Source organism: Stenella coeruleoalba (assembly GCF_951394435.1).
Source record: "Stenella coeruleoalba genome assembly, chromosome: 1".
Lineage (NCBI taxonomy): Eukaryota > Metazoa > Chordata > Mammalia > Artiodactyla > Delphinidae > Stenella > Stenella coeruleoalba.
In genome coordinates, this window is record NC_137169.1 from 33,130,326 (window position 1) to 33,150,709 (window position 20,384).

Below are 20,384 nucleotides of genomic sequence, written 5' to 3' on the forward strand. Positions count from 1 at the left end.
TTTTCACAGATACCCTTTAAAGTTTAGGATTTAGGAAATTCCCTTCTATTTCTTGTTTGTTGAGTTTTTATTAGTAATGGACACTGGATGTTTTTAGATACTTTTTCTGCATCTATTGTGATGATCATAATTTTTCTTCATTAGTGTGTTCATATGGTGCATTATATTGATTGGTTTTTGAATGTTAAATCAATCTTGCATTATAGAAATTAAAACCCACTTGGTCATGAATTATTTTTATATATCGTTGGATTCAATTTCTTAAACTTTTGTATAACTGACTCCCTTTGCTATACACCTGAAACCAACACAACATTGTAAATCAACTATATGCCAATAAAATTTTTTAAAAAAATCAAGATATAATAGCAGAAAAAGGTAAGGATGTTTGATGCTGAGAGAATAAAAATTGAAACTGAAAAAAATTTTTGTTTAGAATTTTTACATGTATTTTCATATGGGATGTTGCTTTGTAGTTTTCTTTCCTTTCAATGTCTTTGCCTGGTTTTGGTATCAGAGTAATGCTTATCACATAGAATGAGCTGGGAGGTATTCCTTTCTCTTAACCTTTCTGGAAGAGTCTGTGTAGAATTTGCATTACTTTTTCCTTAAATGTTTGGAACAACTCACCAGCAAAGTTACCTAGGCCTGGAATTTTCTTTGTGGGGAAGTTTTTAACTACAAATTCAACTTCTGTAACAGAAATAGTGCTATTCAGATTTTCTACCTTCTTGAGTGAGCTTTGGTAATTTGTGTCATTCATAAGAATTATCTGTTTCATCTAACTTGTCAATTTTTTTTTTTTTTTTTCCAGTACGCAGGCCTCTCACTGTTGTGGCCTCTCCCATTGCGGAGCACAGGCTCTGGACGCACAGGCTCAGCTGCCATGGCTCACGGGCCCAGCCACTCTGCGGCACGTGGGATCTTCCCGGACCGGGGCACGAACCCGTGTCCCCTGCATCGGCAGGCGGACTCTCAACCACTGTGCCACCAGGGAAGCCCTAACTTGTCAAATTTTAAAGGCATAAATTTGTTCCTAATATTCCTTTACTACCCTTCTAATATACGTAGAATTAATACTGATGTTATTTCTTTCAGTTCTGGTATTAGTAATTTGTGTTTTCTTTTATTGATTAATCTATCTAGAGATTTATCACTTTTACTGATCATTGCAAAGAACCAGCTTTTGGTTTCAATAATTTTCTCTGTTGTTTTTCTGTTTTTCATTTCATTGACTTATGCTCTAATTTTTATTATTTTCTTGCTCTTTTTAAAAATTATTTTTAGGGCTTCCCTGGTGGCGCAGTGGTTGAGAGTCTGCCTGCCGATGCATGGGAAACGGGTTCGTGCCCCAGTCCAGGAAGATCCCACATGCCGCGGAGTGGCTGGGCCTGTGAGCCATGGCCGCTGAGCCTGCACGTCTGGAGCCTGTGCTCCGCAATGGGAGAGGCCACAGCAGTGAGAGGCACGTGTAACGCAAATATATATATATATATATATATTTTAAAAAAATAATTATTTTTATTACTTTCTGTTTTTTCCCCCTAGTTTTTTAAAGTGGAAGATGAGGTCACTAAATTAAACTTCTCTTCTAATATAGGCATTTAGTGCTATAAGTTTCCCTCAAAGTACTGCTTTAGCAGTGTCCCAGATTCTGAAATGCTCTGCTTTCATTTCGTTTAGTTGAAAATACTTTCTAATATCCCTTTTTGTGTTTCTAAATATCCATGAGATGTTTAGAAAGGTGTTAGTTTCCAAATATTTGGAGATTTTCTAGGTAACTTTCTGCTATTGATTTTTAATTTAATTCCAGTGTAATCAAAGAACATACTTTGTATTACTTAAATCCTTTTAAATTTATCAAGCCTTATTTTATGGTCTAGAATATGGTCTAACTTGGTAAATGCTCTGTATGCACTTGAAAAGAATGTATATTCTGTTACTGGGGAGTGTTCTATATATATCAATTAGGTTAAGTTGGTTGATAGCATTGCTCAAGTCTACTATATACTTGCTGATTTTCTATTTGTTCTTTAATTATAGAGAGCCCTACAGACAAATTTTAGATTTATCTCTCCTTACAGTTCTATCATTTTTTGCTTCGTGTAAGGACTGTGTGACCCCTTTTCATGATGAAATTATTGTATTTATACCTGATAATATCCTTTGCCTCTGGAATATACTTTGACATCAACATGCCATTTCAGCCTTATTATGGCTTAATGTCAGCATGGTAAAATTTTCCATTCTTTTACTTTTAAACTATTTGTGTCTTTATATTTAAAGCATAATTTCTTGCAGGCAGTATATAATTGGGTCTTACTTTTTAGCCAATGTGACAACCTCAGCTTGTTAACTGGGCCATTTAGACCATTTATCAATAGATTATTGATATGGCTGGACTTAAAATCCACCATCTTGCTATTTGTTTTCTATTATTTTAGTGGTTGCTTTGGGGTTTAAACATATTTAAATTATCAGTCTATCTTCAAGTAATTTTATACTACTTCATGCATAAGAATTTTATAATAGTATACTTAAGATTTCTCCCCTCTTGGCTTTTATGCTATTGTTATTATACATTTTACTAATACATGTTATCACCTCTACAACACAATGTTATTATCATTGTTTATACAGTCAATTATCTTTACAGAGACTTAATAAGAACATCTTAAGTATTTACCCTTGTAATTACAATTTCTAGTGACTTTCATTCCTTTGTGTAGATCTGTAATTCTATCTGGTAACATTTTCCTTCTGCAAGATGGACTTCGTTTAACATTTCTTATAGTGAGTCTGCTAGTGATGAATTCCTTCAGTTTTTGTGTGTCTGAAAGTATCTCTATTTGGCTTTCATTTTTGGAAGATATTTTTGCTGGATATAGAATTCTGGGTTGACAGTTTTTCTTCTGACACTTTGAAGATGTTACTCAACTTTCTTCTTGTTTGCATTGTTTATGACAAGAAAATATAATGTCATTCTTATCTTGGTTCCCCTGTATATAAGGTGTCTTTTTTCCTCTGGCTGCTTTTAAGATGTTCTCTATCCCTAGTTTTGATAATTTATGACATGCCTTAGTATAGTTTTCTTCTTGTTTCTTTTTTTTAGGGGATCATTTAACTTCTTGAATCTGTGGATTTACAGTTTTCCTCAATTGTGGAATATTTTTTGCCCTTTTATATTCAAGTACTTTTTCAGTCCCCCATCTCTTCTCTCCTTTGGGCACTCCAATTACATGGTCTATGAAGTTATCCCATGCCTCACTGATCTCTTTTTCATCTTTTTAAAATTCTTTTTTCTCTTTGTGTTTCATTTTGGATATCTTCTATTGCTAAGTTTTCACATTTATTAATCTTGTTTTCTACCATTAACTGTTTCCCATCTAGTGTATTTTTCATTTTGCACATAGTGGTTCAATGTGAGTCTTTTTATATCTTCCGTTTCTCTGCTTAACTTTCAACCATATGGAAGACAATTAAAATAATTAATTGTTTTAATGTTTTTATCTGCTATTCTAAGATTTGTATAGGTTCTGTTTCAATTGATTGACTATTCTGTTCATTATTAGTTATGCTTTCCTGCCTCCTTACATGCCTGATTATCTTTGACTGGATGCCAGACACTGTGACTTTTACCTGTTAGGTGCTGGATATTTTTGCATTCCCTTCTTGTGCTGTGTTCCTAGATGCAGTTACGTTACTGGGAAATAATTTGATCATTTTGAGTCTTGCTTTTAGTTTGTTAGGCAGGTTCAGAGCATGCTAATCCTGAGGTTAATCATTTCCCACTACTGAGCAGGATCTTCCCAAGTATTCCACCCAATGTCACATGAATTATGAGATTTTCCAGTCTAGCTGGTGGGATCAGGTACTATTCCCAGTCCTGTGTGAACACCAGGCTCTATCCTTTTACTATCCTTCTAATCCTTTCAGACGGTTTTTCCCTTGGCTTGGATGCTCACATGCATATACTGAACAACGGTACTTTGATGGACACTTGAAGGGGGGTTTCCACAGTTTTCTTTCTGTGCAGCTTTCTCCTCTCTGGTACTCTGTTCTGAAAATTCTAGTCTCCCTGGGCTCTCAGTTCCATCTCCTAAACTTAGGGAATCTCCCAGGCTCAACGTGGGTTCCCCTTCCCTGGGCCATGGTCTCAAAACTATCTTAAGGCACTAAATATAAGGGGGATCAACTCATTTGTTTTCCATCTCTCAGAGATCACTGTGCTTGGCTGCCTGATCTTCAGTAACTTGAAAACCATTATTTAATATATTTTGTCTTTTTAAATCATTTCAGGTGGGAGTATGAATTTAGTCCCTGTTATTTCAAATGAGCAAAAGTCTTAAATTTGTACTTTTATTTATTTTATTTAGAGCATAGACAAAATTAAAATTCAAAGTGAAACATTGACAGTTTGTGGAAATAATGATTGAATACTAAAGGGAGGGAGATATAAACAACTTCCTGATGCGTAGCTCTATTTAGCAGCAGTACACCTCTTTGTTTACTAGCCTATCACGTACTGATATAGTCAACATCATCTGTACATTGTAAGGGGCACTTAATCCTATGTAGGAAGCTCTGAATGTCCTCTGATGAGGTCCTAACACACTCCCCCATGGGATTCAGTGCCAGTATCCTTATGGAAAGATAAGATTGTGGCAGGGGAGTTGAATACAGAGATATGAATACTGCTCCACTTTCAAGAATTGTCTAAGGGCCATAACTCTGTTTCCTATCTGCCTGAACTAATAGCTGCAGTAAAAATTAGTGACTGTTTTCAGTAACACAGAATAGCCTCAAGGAGGTGAAGAGATGGAGAAGGTGTTACTTGGGATGAAGTTGGGGAGAATGTCTAAAACTCACACTGAGTTTTGAGTCTTGAGTTGTATTCTTCCCATAGGATTTTATTCTGGGGACTTCAGGTGAGAAGCCCAAGGGCTCCCACCTCATGTTTTGCGTGTTTAAGGACCAGAAAAGACTACTTGCCTCCCACCTACTAAAGATGTTGAGAATCAATTACCTGCTTGAAGCAATGGACAGGCGCTGGGACTGAACATGTTTCTTTTAGGTATTTGTCCCAGGTAAAATGACCTGTAAAGGAAATAGAAATCTCTATCACAGTCAACCTCCTAAAAAATGCTTTCAGGTTGTAACCTACACTAAACATTAGGCTATTTTCAGACTCGTCTGGAGCATAAGAAAACTTATTTTGCCCTGTTTGGGCTCAAAGGAGTATTAAGGGGAAGAATCAAGGTGACCTGAGTGGATCATTTTAGATCAATGTTTTTAAATCACAGTCTAAGATGACCTGAGGTGTTTTTCATGTTAGTCCCTAAAGTGATCCATAATGCTAGAGCAAGTCATACCAGTGTCTCAAAGAAGTATCCAGGAAGCTCATGGAAAACAGAACAGGAGAGGCAGAAAGTGGGTGAGGAGATTCCTTCTGAACAATCTGACTCCTGTCAAGGTTCCTTATTGCCATCAAATGATTGCTTTTAACACCTAATGTGGTTGAATCCTACCATCTCAGATCAGAAAGAATAAAGAAGAGACTATCTTGAGACATTGGGTAAGACGAGTTGTTGAGGGCAGGAAAAGCCAGAATGAGTGAGATTATACTTGAATCCTCACTCTAAAAACTGTTTCTCTCTCACCCACCCCTAACCCATTCCTATCCCTGCCACTGTCGCATTGCTCTGAGGTGCAAAATGACAAAGATCTGTTAATTTAGAGAAAAGTAGATACTCAGAAGCATTTCTGATGACAGTAACTAAGAATAGGTTGGGAAATTTACAGAATCTTTTAGCCTCTTGAAGTGGCCTTAGGGCCTCTCAAAGTTTGAGGAACACTGTGCTAGAGAAACAATCTTTAAGGTGACACTTATTGGGGTCAGGGAAAACATTTTAAGGGATAGGGTATTAAAGACATATCTTACTGGACCACAAAAGATTACCAAGTTCTTTATTAAAGGTTAAATCAGTTACGAATCTCCCTCTAATACCCACCTAGAGGTGACCCCATGATGGAGCAGGGAAGGTCCCAGAGACTCTCACAAGCTAAAACACTGTAGCAAACCAGCATTTCTTGAAGCTTCCTCTGCAGTGGAGCAGCACAGGGCCCCTTTGGGCCATGCAAAAAGCACTAGATGCTGGGAATAAAAACGAGTCACTGAATGATGAAATCTAAATCACTGCAAAGATGATGCCAAGACTTTATACTCTATTGACTTTATAGCTTCTGTTTTAAAACTGGTTCCTTTCCCACCATCCTAACCAAGCCAAATAGATTTGGCCAGAAATCACAGTCAGTTCTGAACTATTTCATGCACTCGCCAATGATTAATCATCTTGAATAGACAGTTAGCCCATAGGGTAAATGAGATGGGTATTTCCTGGAGTCAAGATTAAAGAGCTTATCAGAATTTAATAAAGCGTTTGCTCTTAGCTGAGATGGCTCTAAAGCAAAGACTGAATACTTTCATCACTATTGGCTGTTAGAAAAAGAAAACATTAAAAATTATTTTTCCATTCTTACAAATAAATAAGTCAAATAGTAAGTCTTGGGTTTGACTAGACTGCAGCTCTTGAACTCTGGCATCTATAGCAGCACTGCCCACTAAAACCTTCTGTGATAATAGAAATGTTCTGTATCTGTGCTGACCAATAAGGTAGCCACTAGACACATGTCACTACTGAACACTTGAAATGTGGCTAGTGTGAGTGAGGAATTAAATTTTAAATGTTATTTAATTTTAACTAATTTAAATTTAAATACCTACATGTGGGTAACAGCTACTGTATAAGGAAAGTGCAGGAAGAGGTTTGGTCAGTCCTGGGTTGCTTGTATAAGTTTGCGTTCTGACCAAAAGCATCCAAAAGACTTTGGCTTTAGGAATTATAGCAGCATCGGGATACCAAAATAATTAGGGTATGAATTATAGTTCTCTATTACACATATCAATTATGGAAACCAATCCCTATTATATAGGTAAGAAATCTCACATCTTCTACCATTTAGGGAGCACCCTATTACCAACTGAATGAAAAGGAATCTCTTTGTTAAAAGCAGTTCACCCCCTGTTGAGGGTTCACTTGCTTGAACCATACCTAGATTAGTACTTTTCTTAAATTTGATTCTTAGGCTATTTATAGGTTAGTCCCTTATTATCAGGTAAATTGCCAAATAATTTTTATTGACTCAATAAGAATATCTGAGCACCTATTATAGTGTCCCATAATGAAGCCAAACATGTCTACCACATCACCAAGCACTAAAATATCACAAAAGAAATAGGACAGGCAATAAAATATAGATCAGGGGTTGGCAAATTTTCTTTAAAGGGCAGACAGAAAAAATTTTATGCTTTTTGGGCCATTCAGTCTCTGTCACAAATACTCAACCTGTACGTTGCAGCATGAAAACAGCCATAGACAATATGTAATTGAATGAGCATGACTGCATTCCACTAAAACTTTATTTATAAAAACTGGCAGTGGGTTGCATTTGGCCCCCAAATAGTTGTTTGCCAACCCCTAAGATATAATATTGATTCTCAAATGCTACTTACCATCAAAATATCCTAAATAATTTTTCTTTAAATACAGTTCTGAGACCCATCTTCAGAGGTCCTCATTCAGTAGTCTCTGAGTGTGGTCTGAGAATCTGTATTTTCAAAGGCTCCCTACGTAGTACTGATTAACTTCTATGCCTAGAAACTAATAGTGTAATTGAAAGAATGATATTGAGAGTCAGAAGATGCTGGTTAAAGCCTTGTTTCTATAACTAACCATCTTGAATAAATTACTTAATCCTTCCAAGCATCAGTTTACTCATCTGAAAGACAGAGACAATATCCCACAAGATTGTACACACACTCATTCATTCAATAAATATTTATTAAACTCCTTCTAAGTGCAAAAGCACTGTGTTAAATGTTAGGGGAACAAGATAGACATGGTTCCGAAATTCATGGAGCCTGCAGTTTAGAGATAAACAGTAGTATTAAATAAATAATAACACAAAGAATCTGGCACAATTATGATAAATTTAAGTTAATGAGGTAGTACAGGTTGCCCTGAGAATGCAGAACAGGGAAATCTAATCCATACTTGGGTCAAGGATTATTGTGAAGATTAACATTATTAACTGATATTTTATAATTTACAGAGTGATTTCAATTATTCATTCAACTGATGTTTGAGTATCCTCTATGTGCCAGACACTTTTTCTAAGTGCTAGGATAAGGCAGGAGGTCCCTACCCTCATGGAATTTACATTCTGGTGCATGATGAGGCACAATTAATACACAAACAACTAAATAAGGTAATAAGTGATAAGTACTTGAAGGAAATAAAATAATGTGATGTGACAGATAGAGACTGGGAACCCTCTTAGGTGGTGAAGTTATGGACAGATGCTCTACACAGGAAACATCTGAGCTGACACCTTACAGATGAGAGAAAGCCAGTCATCTCATTTGTATGGCTGAATAATGCTTATGAAAGTGTTTTATAAACTATAACAAACATACCACATGATAGTTACATTTATTATTAGGAAATAAGATCCCTGCCTGAGGAGACTTACAAGCTGCATAGAAGTACCTTAAAAAATTAGAAGTCCCCTAAAATGTAAAGCACAAGAGATCCAGCAGCTGAACGCATTAATCCCTTTCTCTAATATTCACTCATTCAACACATATTTATTGTGCAACTACTACTATATGCCAAGCCCAGTTCTAGGCACAGGTGATACAGTGAAGAACAAAACAGCCAAAATCTCTGCCCACATGGAGCTTACATTGTAAAGGGGAAGAGAGACAATAAATAAATAAATAAATAAATAAATACAATTCAATTGGTCCAGAAGGTAACAGGGACACCAGATAATAACTGTACAGTTTCTGGCCCTTTTCAAATAAAGAAAAAATAAAGCAAGGTAAGAGGGAAAAAGAGAGTGTGTGTGCTGTTTTAAGCAGGATGGTCAAGAAAGGCATCTTGATGAGGTGATATAAAAGCTGAGATGTGAATGGTCCCTCTAGCCTCTGCTTAAATAATTCCAATGATGAGAAACTCATTATTTGGCTATGGTTCAATAGCACAAATGGATAGATTTTTAACCGTCAGAATCAGCCAAAGTCTGCCATCTTCTAACCTTTACCCACTGGTCCTAGACATAATATATCTAATCCCCTAAATATGTCCCAAATCCCTCAACTGCTCCTAATTTAACATGGTTATGTCAGGCACCTCCATTCATGCTGGCTATTGTTCTGTCCACATTCCTCTACAAGAACTCTACTTTGTTCCACCTAAAGTGTGGAACCCAAATTCTTAAGAGCAGTAAAGACAATCATAGTCTTTAGATCAGAAATTGGACTCCAAGATTACTGCCTGAAAAGTGGTCCATTGTTTATGTGCACTATAATTTACATAACAAAAGTATTTGTTAAATACTATTGATGGTCATTTAAGTGTTTTCTAATTTTTTTTTTTTTTTTTTTTGCCGTACATTGCGGAGCACAGGCTCCGGACTCACAGGCTCAGCGGCCATGGCTCACGGGCCCAGCCGCTCCACGGCATGTGGGATCTTCCCAGACCGGGGCACGAACCCGTGTCCCCTGCATCGGCAGGCGGACTCTCAACCACTGCGCCACCAGGGAAGCCCCACTGTTTTCTAATTTTTGATGTGCACCTTTGTGTACATATCGTTAACATCTTTAAGATTATGTCCTTAGGGCAAATTCCTAAGAGTGGGATTAATGGTCAAAGAGTATGCATATTTTATGTTTTGATACAACAGAATTCCTACCAATAGTGCATCAGAGTATGTTTCTTATATCCTTGCTAAAACTGTTTTAACAATTTCTATAATTTTGATAATCTTATCAGTGCAAAAACAAAACACTGTTACACTTATATTTGCAATTCTTTGACTACTAATACAGTTGAAGATCTTTTTAGTCTTATTAGTTTATATTGTTTTTGCCATTTTTCACTGAGGTATTCTTTTGTTTTCTCACAGATTCTAAGAGTTCTTTGTAGATTGAAGATATATTAGTCCTTTGTCATATATGTTGAAGACACTTGTCTCAGTCTGATAGGATTTGCCCTTAAATTTCTCAGTCTTTTATTTTATGACTTCTTGATTTCATATCATGCTTTCCTCACTTCAGTATTATAAAAATAGTAACCCATGTTTTCTTCTAGGATTTCTAAAGTTTCTTTTTTTTACATTTAAATGTTTGATCTATTTGGAATTTATTTTGTGAGACAAATGAGGCAAAGATACAGCTTTCCTTTTCACTTTTGTTCAATAAATGTGCTTCAAATTCACTTATTGAACAAATCATCTTCTCCCCACGGATTTGAAATGTCACCTTGATTATACATTAATTTCTTATATACACTTGGATCTATTTCTAGACTCTGTATTCTGTTCCTCTCATCAGTTACTCTCTTCCAGCACCAGGAGCACTTTGTTTCATATAATTTTACAATCAATTTAAATAGAGCAAGTCCTTTTCATAACCCTCAACCCTAGGTTTTCTTGGCACTTTCAAATGATTACTTAGTTTTGGCATAACCAGCACTAACAAAACCCAGTTATCCTAAAATGTCCAAAGCTAAGTTTATAAGATATACAGTAGTTCATCCTTAAAACACGGTCCATAGGCCTTTTAGTTCAATAGCCTGACGTTTTTTAATGGATCATCTAAAGATAAAACACCAAGCCAAAAAAAGAATTTTTACTTTACCTGTCTTCCCAAAACAAATCCCACCATTCCCAATCTCTTATAACATCCTATTCACACTTTTATTTCCATACTCTCTACATCATATTATCATAATTATTTATGTAAGGTCTTTATGGATTGAGGATATCTTTTATGAACTTTAAAAAATCTTCACTGTTTAACCCAGTGCCTGAAACTTAATAGAGGCGCCATAAAAGTTTGAAAAGTGAGTGAATGAAAAGAAGCAAACCAGTAATAGTCCTACTCTTTTCTGGACGAGTAACATCACATCACACCTGGGAAATTAAATGTTCTGGGAGCTATACTTCGAGAGGGATAGAACAAAGCAAAGCCTAAATGGTGACCTAAGTGATGAAGAGACACAAAACCATGTCACATGAGGACCAGCTGAAGGAATAATGAACATTTAGCGTGAATAAGAAAGCAAAGTCTCATCCATCCATCCAACAAATATTTATATTGTGTATCAAAGCACTGTGCTGGAGATACAACCATGATCAAAATACTGTTCTTGCCCTCATAGAGCTTCAATCTATTGAGGGATAGAGATTAAACAGCCGACTGTAATAAACTGGGGTAAGTGCTACCCTTGGAGATGGAGTGTGCTATAGGAGGGTTTGTGGAAGGATTCCCACAGGAAGTAACCGCTAAGCTTCTGGTTAAAGTGTAAAAGGATATGCGGGGAGTCAGCCAAAGAGAGAGGGAATTCTTTTGTTGTTGTTTCAGACAGAGAGAAAAGCATGTATGGAGGCCCCGAAGTGAGAAAAAGCAGTTCTAAACCTGAATCTTTTGGTATGGCTACTGGGTAGATAAAGACAGTTTAGAAAAGAGGTTGTCGATAAGAGCAGTGTTCAGGTTTCGGAGAGTCTCACATACTACACTACTGAGAAGAGGAAGCACAAAAGGGTTTGTGGGAGGAGTCACTCTGTCTGCAGTGTGAAGAACGGATTCGAGGAGGGTAAGGCTGCAGGCAGAAGACTAGTTAGGAAGATTTTCTAATAATCTAGGTATGAGGTGATGGTTGCTTGAACTAGGAAAAGTAACAGAGTGGCAGTGAGAAAGCAGTCCTTAGAGCTGCTTTCAAATAACTAGAGGCCAGTGAGTGAAAAACCAGCTAAACCTATACCGTAAGGCTCTAAAAGTTATAGGAAGGACTAATAGAATTGACAAAGAAACAGATTTTGGCCCAATAAATATCTGTCTAAATATGAAGTGAGTTGCTTGGGGAGTTTAAGACAAGATATTTTACAAGAAACACAAAATGCTGGATTTTGAAATGTTGAGTCAAGTTGGATTATTTTAAGGCCTCTTCCAAACTCTGAGATTCTAAAAATCTACTGAATTTTCTTTCAGTTTGGTATTTGGGACTACTCTCTATGCTTGATGGACAAAATGAAATATGCAAGATTAATTTACCAGAGGCTATGCCTGGCTGTGCTACCTCTACTCTCACAAGGAAAAACATACTTTCAAATTTTAGTATCACTTTATGTACTTCATGTTGAATTGAGTATCCACTTTTCACAATTCCCTGTCAACAGAATATGTTGTTCACAACATACCTTAAATGTCACTGAACTAGAATTGTTATTATCGTTCACATTAGCAACAAACCCCAAAACAGCAGCAGCTATCACTGAGTGCCTTCTGTTTGCCTGCACCATGCCATACTATGTTCAATATTTCCCCTGTTAAGTATAACCTGAAAAGTAGGTTTAAGTAAGATGGGTTTTATTTAGGCTCAGAAAGATTAAGCATCTTTCCTGAAGTCACAAAACTGGTAAGTGGGGAAAAGGAATTTGAACCAAGGCCTGTCTGATTCTTATGTCCATGCTTTTTACCACACACCAGTACCTTAGAAAGCTTGAGGAAAGTTTTAAGGAATTATAAAAAGTGACTATCATTTATTGTTTATCAAGTGTCAGGCCCTTTACCTGCATTATTTCATTTCATTCATTTCTTCAGCTCATATTCATAGAATGCTTCACTTCAAAGAATGTCACAAGATTTGACTTAAAGTCTGAGGATAGTCGCTGAACAAATGAAAATAATAATCCTCCAAAGTTGAAAAGTATTTGAGAGTTTTTAAGATGTTTTCACATCCATTAGCTCATGTAATCTTCTTAACAACCCTGTGAAGTAGGTAGAATGGGATTATTATCCCCATTTACAAATCAGAAAACCAAGGATTAGTGTCACAAAGTTACTAAGTGGCAAAGTTGGCTTTCCTTGTCTAGTGTTCTACTACTTTACGTTACCTTCTTTGTCAGTGGGCAATGAAAGTAATATGTTACTGGAAGAAAAGGAAAGAGGGAGCAAACAGAAAATGATAATAATAGGGCTGAACACAGGAAGTTGCAATAACAAAATATATAACAATACTTCAACAGAAGTTAATGAAGGTATCAGGATATTAATATTTAAGGAACATGCAGAATTTTAAAGGACTCTAAGAAGTTAAGACTGACATTTATATAGGAACCCTGAAAGCTGATTGAGAAATATTAACATTAGTTTCATTTCTAAAATCCTAGTGCGGAAGTACACTATTCAGGGATGAAAACCAAATGCAGTATCAGTCTGACTCCTGTTGTTTGATATTTTAATATTTCAGTTTTTATGTAGTTAAAAAATTTAGAAAATCTTTAGGTTTAATTTCAGTTCAATATATCTCATGAATAATTTCTTTTGGGAAAATCCCAACAAATTCTGATTTATGGACAATGGGGGTTTGTTTTAGCTCTGGATTTAGTGAATTAAGAAGTAACTTCCAGTTTGGTTCAGTTCCCATTCCTTCTTGTACTCATGTAATTAACCACCTCTCTCCCTTTTTGTTAGCGTGGCCTGTGGCCTCCTGATAAGGAGAGTTTGTCATGACAGCAAAGATGAATTATGTGGGCTCATCAGGCAGACAAGAGCACAGGATTCACTAGTTCATGAGACAGAGACACATGGAATTCTTTACCTAGTTACAATCTAATCCCTGGCTTAGTAATTCCCCATATTTAACAGAAACACACAAAAAAATATCTTACCTAGCTCCAGGATGTCAGTAGCTTCTATTAAAGAAAAAAATGTTACAGCATAAGTCATCATGACAAACACACCAAAATGACAGAACAGTGAAGTTCTGGGGTAAAATAGGGCTTGAGAGTTTGTGTAGTTCAATCCTCTCATTTTAAAAGATACTCAGTTCATTACTAGTAGTTATGGAAGTACACCACCCAATTCTGCCTTACTCTTAAAAACGATGGAAATCCAGAGAGGATAAACAACTGTTCTTAAAGCTATGAAGCTAATTTGAGATTGCCTGGACTCAGAATCTAAATTTCCTGATTTCACGCTCAACACAAAGCATATTGCGTTTGACAGGTACCTCTACAAACTATATTTGCTTTAACCAGTGAGTTCTTGGTACACTCAGACCTCTAAAAACAAAGGTTTTATGGTAAGAGATGTCAAATTAAATTTTTCCATGCTAAATAGATTTATTCTTACCTTGATATTGGGATGCTGACTCTGATAGGTGACCATATTTATGTTTTCTAACATCATTCCAGTCTATTACTGCAGGAAGAGAGAAAACAGTCATGTAGAAAGAAAGTACAAGATTCAATACTTCTCCAATTCAGCAGTATGTTGCAATAGTTTTTGATAAAATAATCAACTTCTGAGATTCTAGTCTAAGGAAATAATCCAAAATACAAAAAGAGGTTTTATTTAAAAAGCTTTAATATTGTTTATAATAACAAAAAAATTGGGGTGGAGGGGGCACCTAAATGTTCAAAACAGAAGACTGATTAGGATATTGCAATACATTTGTCACTTGACAAAGTATTTTGCAGCTGTTACATTTTTACAAAGCCTAAACAATAAAATGGGAAAATGTTTAAGTTATAACATTATCTGGTAAAATATGGGATCAAAAATTATATTCAAGGAATAATCACAATTATGTAAAAAACTGAAAAACCAAACAACGCCTATGTTACGGACTGAATTGTGTCCCCCCCAAAATTCATATTGAAGTTCTCATTCCTCAGTACCTCAGAACGTGACTGTATTTGGAGGTAGGGTCTATAAAGAAGTAATTAAGTTAAAATGAGATCTAAATTTAGGGTGGGCCCTAATCCAATATGACTGGTGTCCTCATAAGAAGAGGAAATTTGGACAGAGACAATGATAGAGAAAAGACTATGTGAAGACATAGGGAGAAGACAGACATTTACAAGCCAAGGAGAAAAAACCAACCCTGCTGAACTTTGATCTTGGACGTGTAGCCTCCAGAACTTTAAGAAAATAAATTTCTGTTGTTTAAATGACCCAATCTGTAGCCTTTGTTATGGAAGGTCTAGCAAACTTAACACAACCCTAAAAAGTTATCGCCAGGAAAAAAAAACAAAAGTAAACACAGCAAATATAAACAAATGGTTATCTTTGGATGGTGGTACTGTTTTTCTCCTCTTTCTCACCTCAAATATTTTCAAATTTTCTATACAGAGTATATATTACTTCTATACCTTTTCCTTGTTTGAAAATTTAGATTCACCTACTGACCCCACCACTTTCTCACCATTATTTACCCATCATGTTTTCACTTCTCTTCTTACCCAGCTCAGTTTCCATGGTTCCTCACTAAAATCACTCCATGGCAAATACTCTTAACTCCTTCCCACCTCTTTTTTTTTTGTGAAACTTGCCTAGTAAAGCCTCAACCCTATCTCTGGTTAAAACCACTTATCCACCTATATCATGCCTAGTCCAATAGCTCACGAGTGCTAAAGAAAAACAAGTGCAAGCTTACTGGTCTCACCTTAAACTCATGGCTACAATTCTCAAATGCTACTTACTTAACACTGTCCAGAAATCAAGCCACATTTCCCTACTATGTTTGCTTTTCTCCTTTCCAAAAAAATAAATTCATATATTTTTCTCTCTCCTCATGCTACAAATATTCCCTCCTTCACCTTCACTCTTAGGGGATGACGTTAATTCAGCGTTCACTGAGAAAACAAAAATAATATGAACCTTCTATATGCCATTCATTTCAGGAAGACTCAGACTTGATCTTGTTTAGTGGTATATCCCCAAGCATAGTATAGAAGCAGGTGCTCAGTTAATATCTGGTGAAGGAATGAATCTACTTATTCATCATTCTTTCTGATTTTTCTTCTGCTGCTGTGGATGAAGCGTCTCTGTTTTTAATCAACAGTCCACCCTACAATTTTTCTCCAGATCCCATTTCCTCTCATCCTCTTAAGGACTTTGCAAGTATTTCACTTCTAATAGAGCGTTTGCATCAGTATTCTTACTGCTCCATCATCTCCTATCAAAACAAACACACAAAAACCCCAAACAAACATGCTCTCGCCCAACATTCTCTTAATTCCACTTATATGCTTCCTGCTATATCTTTCAATTTCTCTGCTCTCCTTCATGGGAAATTAAGAGTCGTCTTAAAGGCAATAAGTTATTGCCTCCTCGCTTACTCACATTATGTCTTCATTCAAATAGGGTTTTACTGCTCACCACTCCACTGTGATTTCTTCCAAATTCATATTTCCAGCACTGGCCTCTTCTTGGAATTCTACGCTTAACATATATGTACAACTACCTTTAGGCCACCTCTACATGGTTATCAATCAGATATTTCAAATTTAACATGGCTGAAACAGAACCCTATCTCTTGCCAAGCTGTTCTCCTTTTTGTCTTCCCCAAACCAGGAGATGGCATCTCCATCACCTAGCTCCTCAAGCTAAAAATCCTTGAAATTATCCTTGATGTCTCTATTTCCTCTACACTCAAATTCAATCCATCAGTAGTTTCTGTCGGGCCATATCCCAAATCCATCCACTGCTCTTAATTTCACCACTCACACTCTAGTTTAAGTCACTATTATCTCTTATCTGGACTGTTACAACAGCCTGCTAACTTGTATTCCTGCTTCTACTCTTGCCCTATTCCAACCTATTCTCCACAGAAAAGTCAGAGTGAGCATTTTAAAACACACGACAGATAATGTCATTTATCTGCTTAAGGACCTCAAATAACTTCCCACTGAGTGAAGGGTACCTTACAAAGCTAGGCAGGATCTGGCTACTGCCATTTCTGTGATCTTGTCTGTTATGACTTTTCCCTTTTCCACTACACTCTAGTCACACTGGCCAGTGTCCCACTCCAAGTGTTTGCATTTTCTCCTGGTGTGATGTCGCCAGTCTTTCTAGTAAACTGTTAATGTTTGTTCTTCTCTAAATCATGAATAAAGATTACAAACTTGATCAGGCTTAAAAATTGCTGACAGAGACAAAAGATATTAGGGTATCATAACTGAATTTGTGTTCAAAATTTTTCATAATTATTTTAGGTAAGGAAAGAAATGATGCCGTGAAACACTATGTCAGACCTGCTCTGTCCAACATGGTAGCCACTCGCCATATGCAGCTGCTGAGCACTTGAAATGTGGCTAGTGTCATTAAGGAAGTAAATTTAATTTTGCTTTAATTTTTATTAACTTAAATTCAAAAATTGACATTTGGTGCAGTTATTGGGAAAATTTTTTAAGTGTGTTTGGAACAAAACTGGGTATGAGAATCTAGTTTTTCAACGATAGATTTTTTTGAAATCTAAATACAGATCAAGTATTTCTGATAAAACTTTAGTGTCTGAATTGACATTTACCGTAACTGTAAAACATATACCAGATTCTGAAGACTGAGTATTAAAAAGGGAATACAAAATAGCTCATTATGTATTTTTATATTGGTTACATGTCAAAATAGTATTTTAGATATAGTAGATTAAATAAAATATATTACTAAAATTAAATCCCCCCTTATTTTTTCACCTTTTGCAATGTGGCTATTAGAAAAATCTAAATTACATATGTGACTTACATTGTATTACTATTGGACAGTGCCATGTTGTCCAACTGTAGTTCAATGTAGCTGCAGCTGAAGGCATGCCAAGTGTATGATAAGAAAAGTGAAATGTGGTCAATGTCAGTGGCTATAATTTTTACTATATCTGAGAAAGCAGATCTACAAGCAAGAAGCCAATGGGCAAGAAGCAGAGGTGAGGGATGGAGGAGAGAATACACTAATGGCTCATGGGATCTTGGTTCTGGAGGCTCATTAAACCGTTGTTTTCCACATGGCTTGGTTGTTCAACCTGCTTAGTAATTAAAAGAATTCTAACTATTTCAGATGTAGAGGTAGAAGAAAAGGCTTTACAGAAAATATGATTTTGTGTCAAGTGGAAGAGCAAGCTTGATTTAATCTCAGACAAAACAAGTCATCCCACCTAAGTAAAAACCAAGTAAGGGTTAAGACACAACAAACTAGAAAACTGTGCTTAAACATAAAGAGATCTTATCTTTAAAGATTTCTGATAAGGTTCTTAGTTTCTACAATACTAAAATTTTATTTAGAATCTAAACCCTGACGTTTGTAAGGTAGTTTTCTACTAAATTCAACTAATACTAGTAAAAAAGTGACTATAAAAAAAGGCAAGAATGCATACCTTCCAGAAATGACAAGTTTTAATGACATTTAAGAAATATAATACAAAATGTCTAGCACAGTGCCTAACACAGAGAACAAATTCATTAAATAATAAGTTTTCCTTTCTTTCCTTTCTTAATAATAATCTCTAGTCTGGCTGAACTGTTATAGAAATATTTTTAGGTATTTAAAAAGCAAAACTTCCAACCTCCTCTCACAACCTTGAAAACTGATGCTAATGACAAAAAAGACATCATGGTTAAAAGAAAAAGATAACGAGTGACATAATTAGTAGTGAGGAATTCCTTAAATTCACTCCTTGCCAAGTCTCTTAACCCCTCTTACCTCCAGGATGGGGTAAAAATATACTTACCGCTAGGTTGCATAGTCAATGGACTAAAAACTGGTCAGGGAGTTAAGAGGTTTGGGATTTACCCCTGGATCCACCAATACCTTGCTCTGACCTCTGACAAGTCAGTTTCTCTGTATGTTAATTTCTCCATCTGTAAAATGGGAGTGGGAGGAAGGGGGACACTTATTACCCTGTAAAGGACTGAGACTTTACTGGTACTAACAAATTGGACTACATTATAAGAAAAGTAGGACATTTAGATATAATGTTTTTGCTTATTAGAATATCTCAGGGTTGGATAGTACTTTATGCTAAGTACCACAGGTTAAATTGAACTAAGCCTCAATATTCACAGAAATAAAAAATATAGATATTTGAGAATGGACTTGAGGATATGGGGAGGGGGAAGGGTAAGATGTGACAAAGCGCAAGAGAGGCATGGACATATATACACTACCAAATGTAAGGTAGATAGCTAGTGGGAAGCAGCCGCATAGCACAGGGAGATCTGCTTGGTGCTTTGTGACCGCCTGGAGGGGTGGGATAGGGAGGGTGGGAGGGAGGGAGACGCAAGAGGGAAGAGATATGGGAACATATGTATATGTATAACTGATTCACTTTGCTATAAAGCAGAAACTAACACACCATTGTAAAGCAATTATACTCCAATAAAGATGTAAAAAAAAAAAAAAGAAATAAAAAATACAGATATTTGCCACATTTGGTCCCAGGCGAATACCAAATTTCCAACTAACCAGGTTAGGCCAAAAAATCAAAAGATACTAAAAATACATTAACACGGCGTTATAAACTGAATTACATACCACCCCCGCAAATTTGTATATTGAAGTCCTAATCCCCCAGTGTGACTGTATTTGGAGACAGGACTTTTAAGGAGGTAACTAAGGTAAAATGAGGTCATAAGGGTGGGGCCCTAATCTGATAGAACTGGTGTGCTAATGAAAAGGAAGCGTACAAGAGATTGACTGGTCTCTGTCTCTGTCTCTCAACCACCCCTGCCACCAACACATACAGAGAAAATGGTCAGGTGAGGACATAGCCAGAAAGCCAGAAGGTGCTCTGTCTATAAGCCGAGGAGGGAAGTCTCACCAGAAACCAACCCCGCTGGCATATTGATCTTGGACTTCTAGCCTCAGGAGCTGTGAGCCAATAAGTTTCTGTTGTTTAAACCACCCCACTTGTGGTATTTTGTTATGGCAGTCCAAACACACTAATACACATGGTCATAGGACAAATGAAGCTATAGCAGTTCTTTAAGAGTACCTCATATAACACTATTCAGTTTTCAAGTTGTCCTAAAGAATCCTCACTCTTCCTTTTACTACAGTCTGACTGGTGGTAAAATAGAGCATAACAAAATAAAAACAACAAAAGAAAACCAAACTGGAAGTTAAAATTTTATCCTGTTTTGAATTGCAAGACTATTTTCCCTTGACGATTTTAGGCAAGTTGTTAATTGCATTGAACCTGTGTTTTCTAAATCAGTAAAGTAGGGATGCTCATCCCAATGCTACTTGCTTCACTAGGTTGCTGTGAAGAGCAAATGAAAAAATGGCTTTAAAAGTGCATAATAAAGATAACAGGGATCATTAAAGGAAAACTTGCTGTTTACTACCTTTCTCAGAGGGAAAGCTCAGATCCTGACTTATACAATGTATGTACTTACAAAAAGGACATAGGACATTAGAACCTCCTGTTACTAGTTAGCCCCTATGGATTCTCATATTCACATATGGATTCTCTAGTAAT

General features: G+C 36.3%; 1 protein-coding gene across 9 annotated transcripts in view; it reads right to left on the reverse strand.

Moving 5' to 3' along the window:
- SCMH1 (Scm polycomb group protein homolog 1) overlaps positions 1-20,384 on the reverse strand; it is a 189,851-nt gene that overhangs the window by 118,907 nt on the left and 50,560 nt on the right. For 3 of the 9 annotated variants that reach the window (XM_079938928.1, XM_079938919.1, XM_079938920.1), the window contains exons 3-5: positions 14,261-14,329; positions 13,798-13,821; positions 5,027-5,097 (exon numbers count right to left, since the gene is read on the reverse strand). In XM_079938928.1, coding sequence (XP_079795054.1) covers positions 5,027-5,097; positions 13,798-13,821; positions 14,261-14,329 — 164 coding nt within the window. Of the gene's footprint in view, positions 1-5,026; positions 5,098-6,011; positions 6,155-12,696; positions 12,849-13,797; positions 13,822-14,260; positions 14,330-18,635; positions 18,766-20,384 lie in introns of those variants that run through there. The other 6 variants (XM_079938921.1, XM_079938923.1, XM_079938922.1 and 3 more) reach the window with 6 other exon arrangements.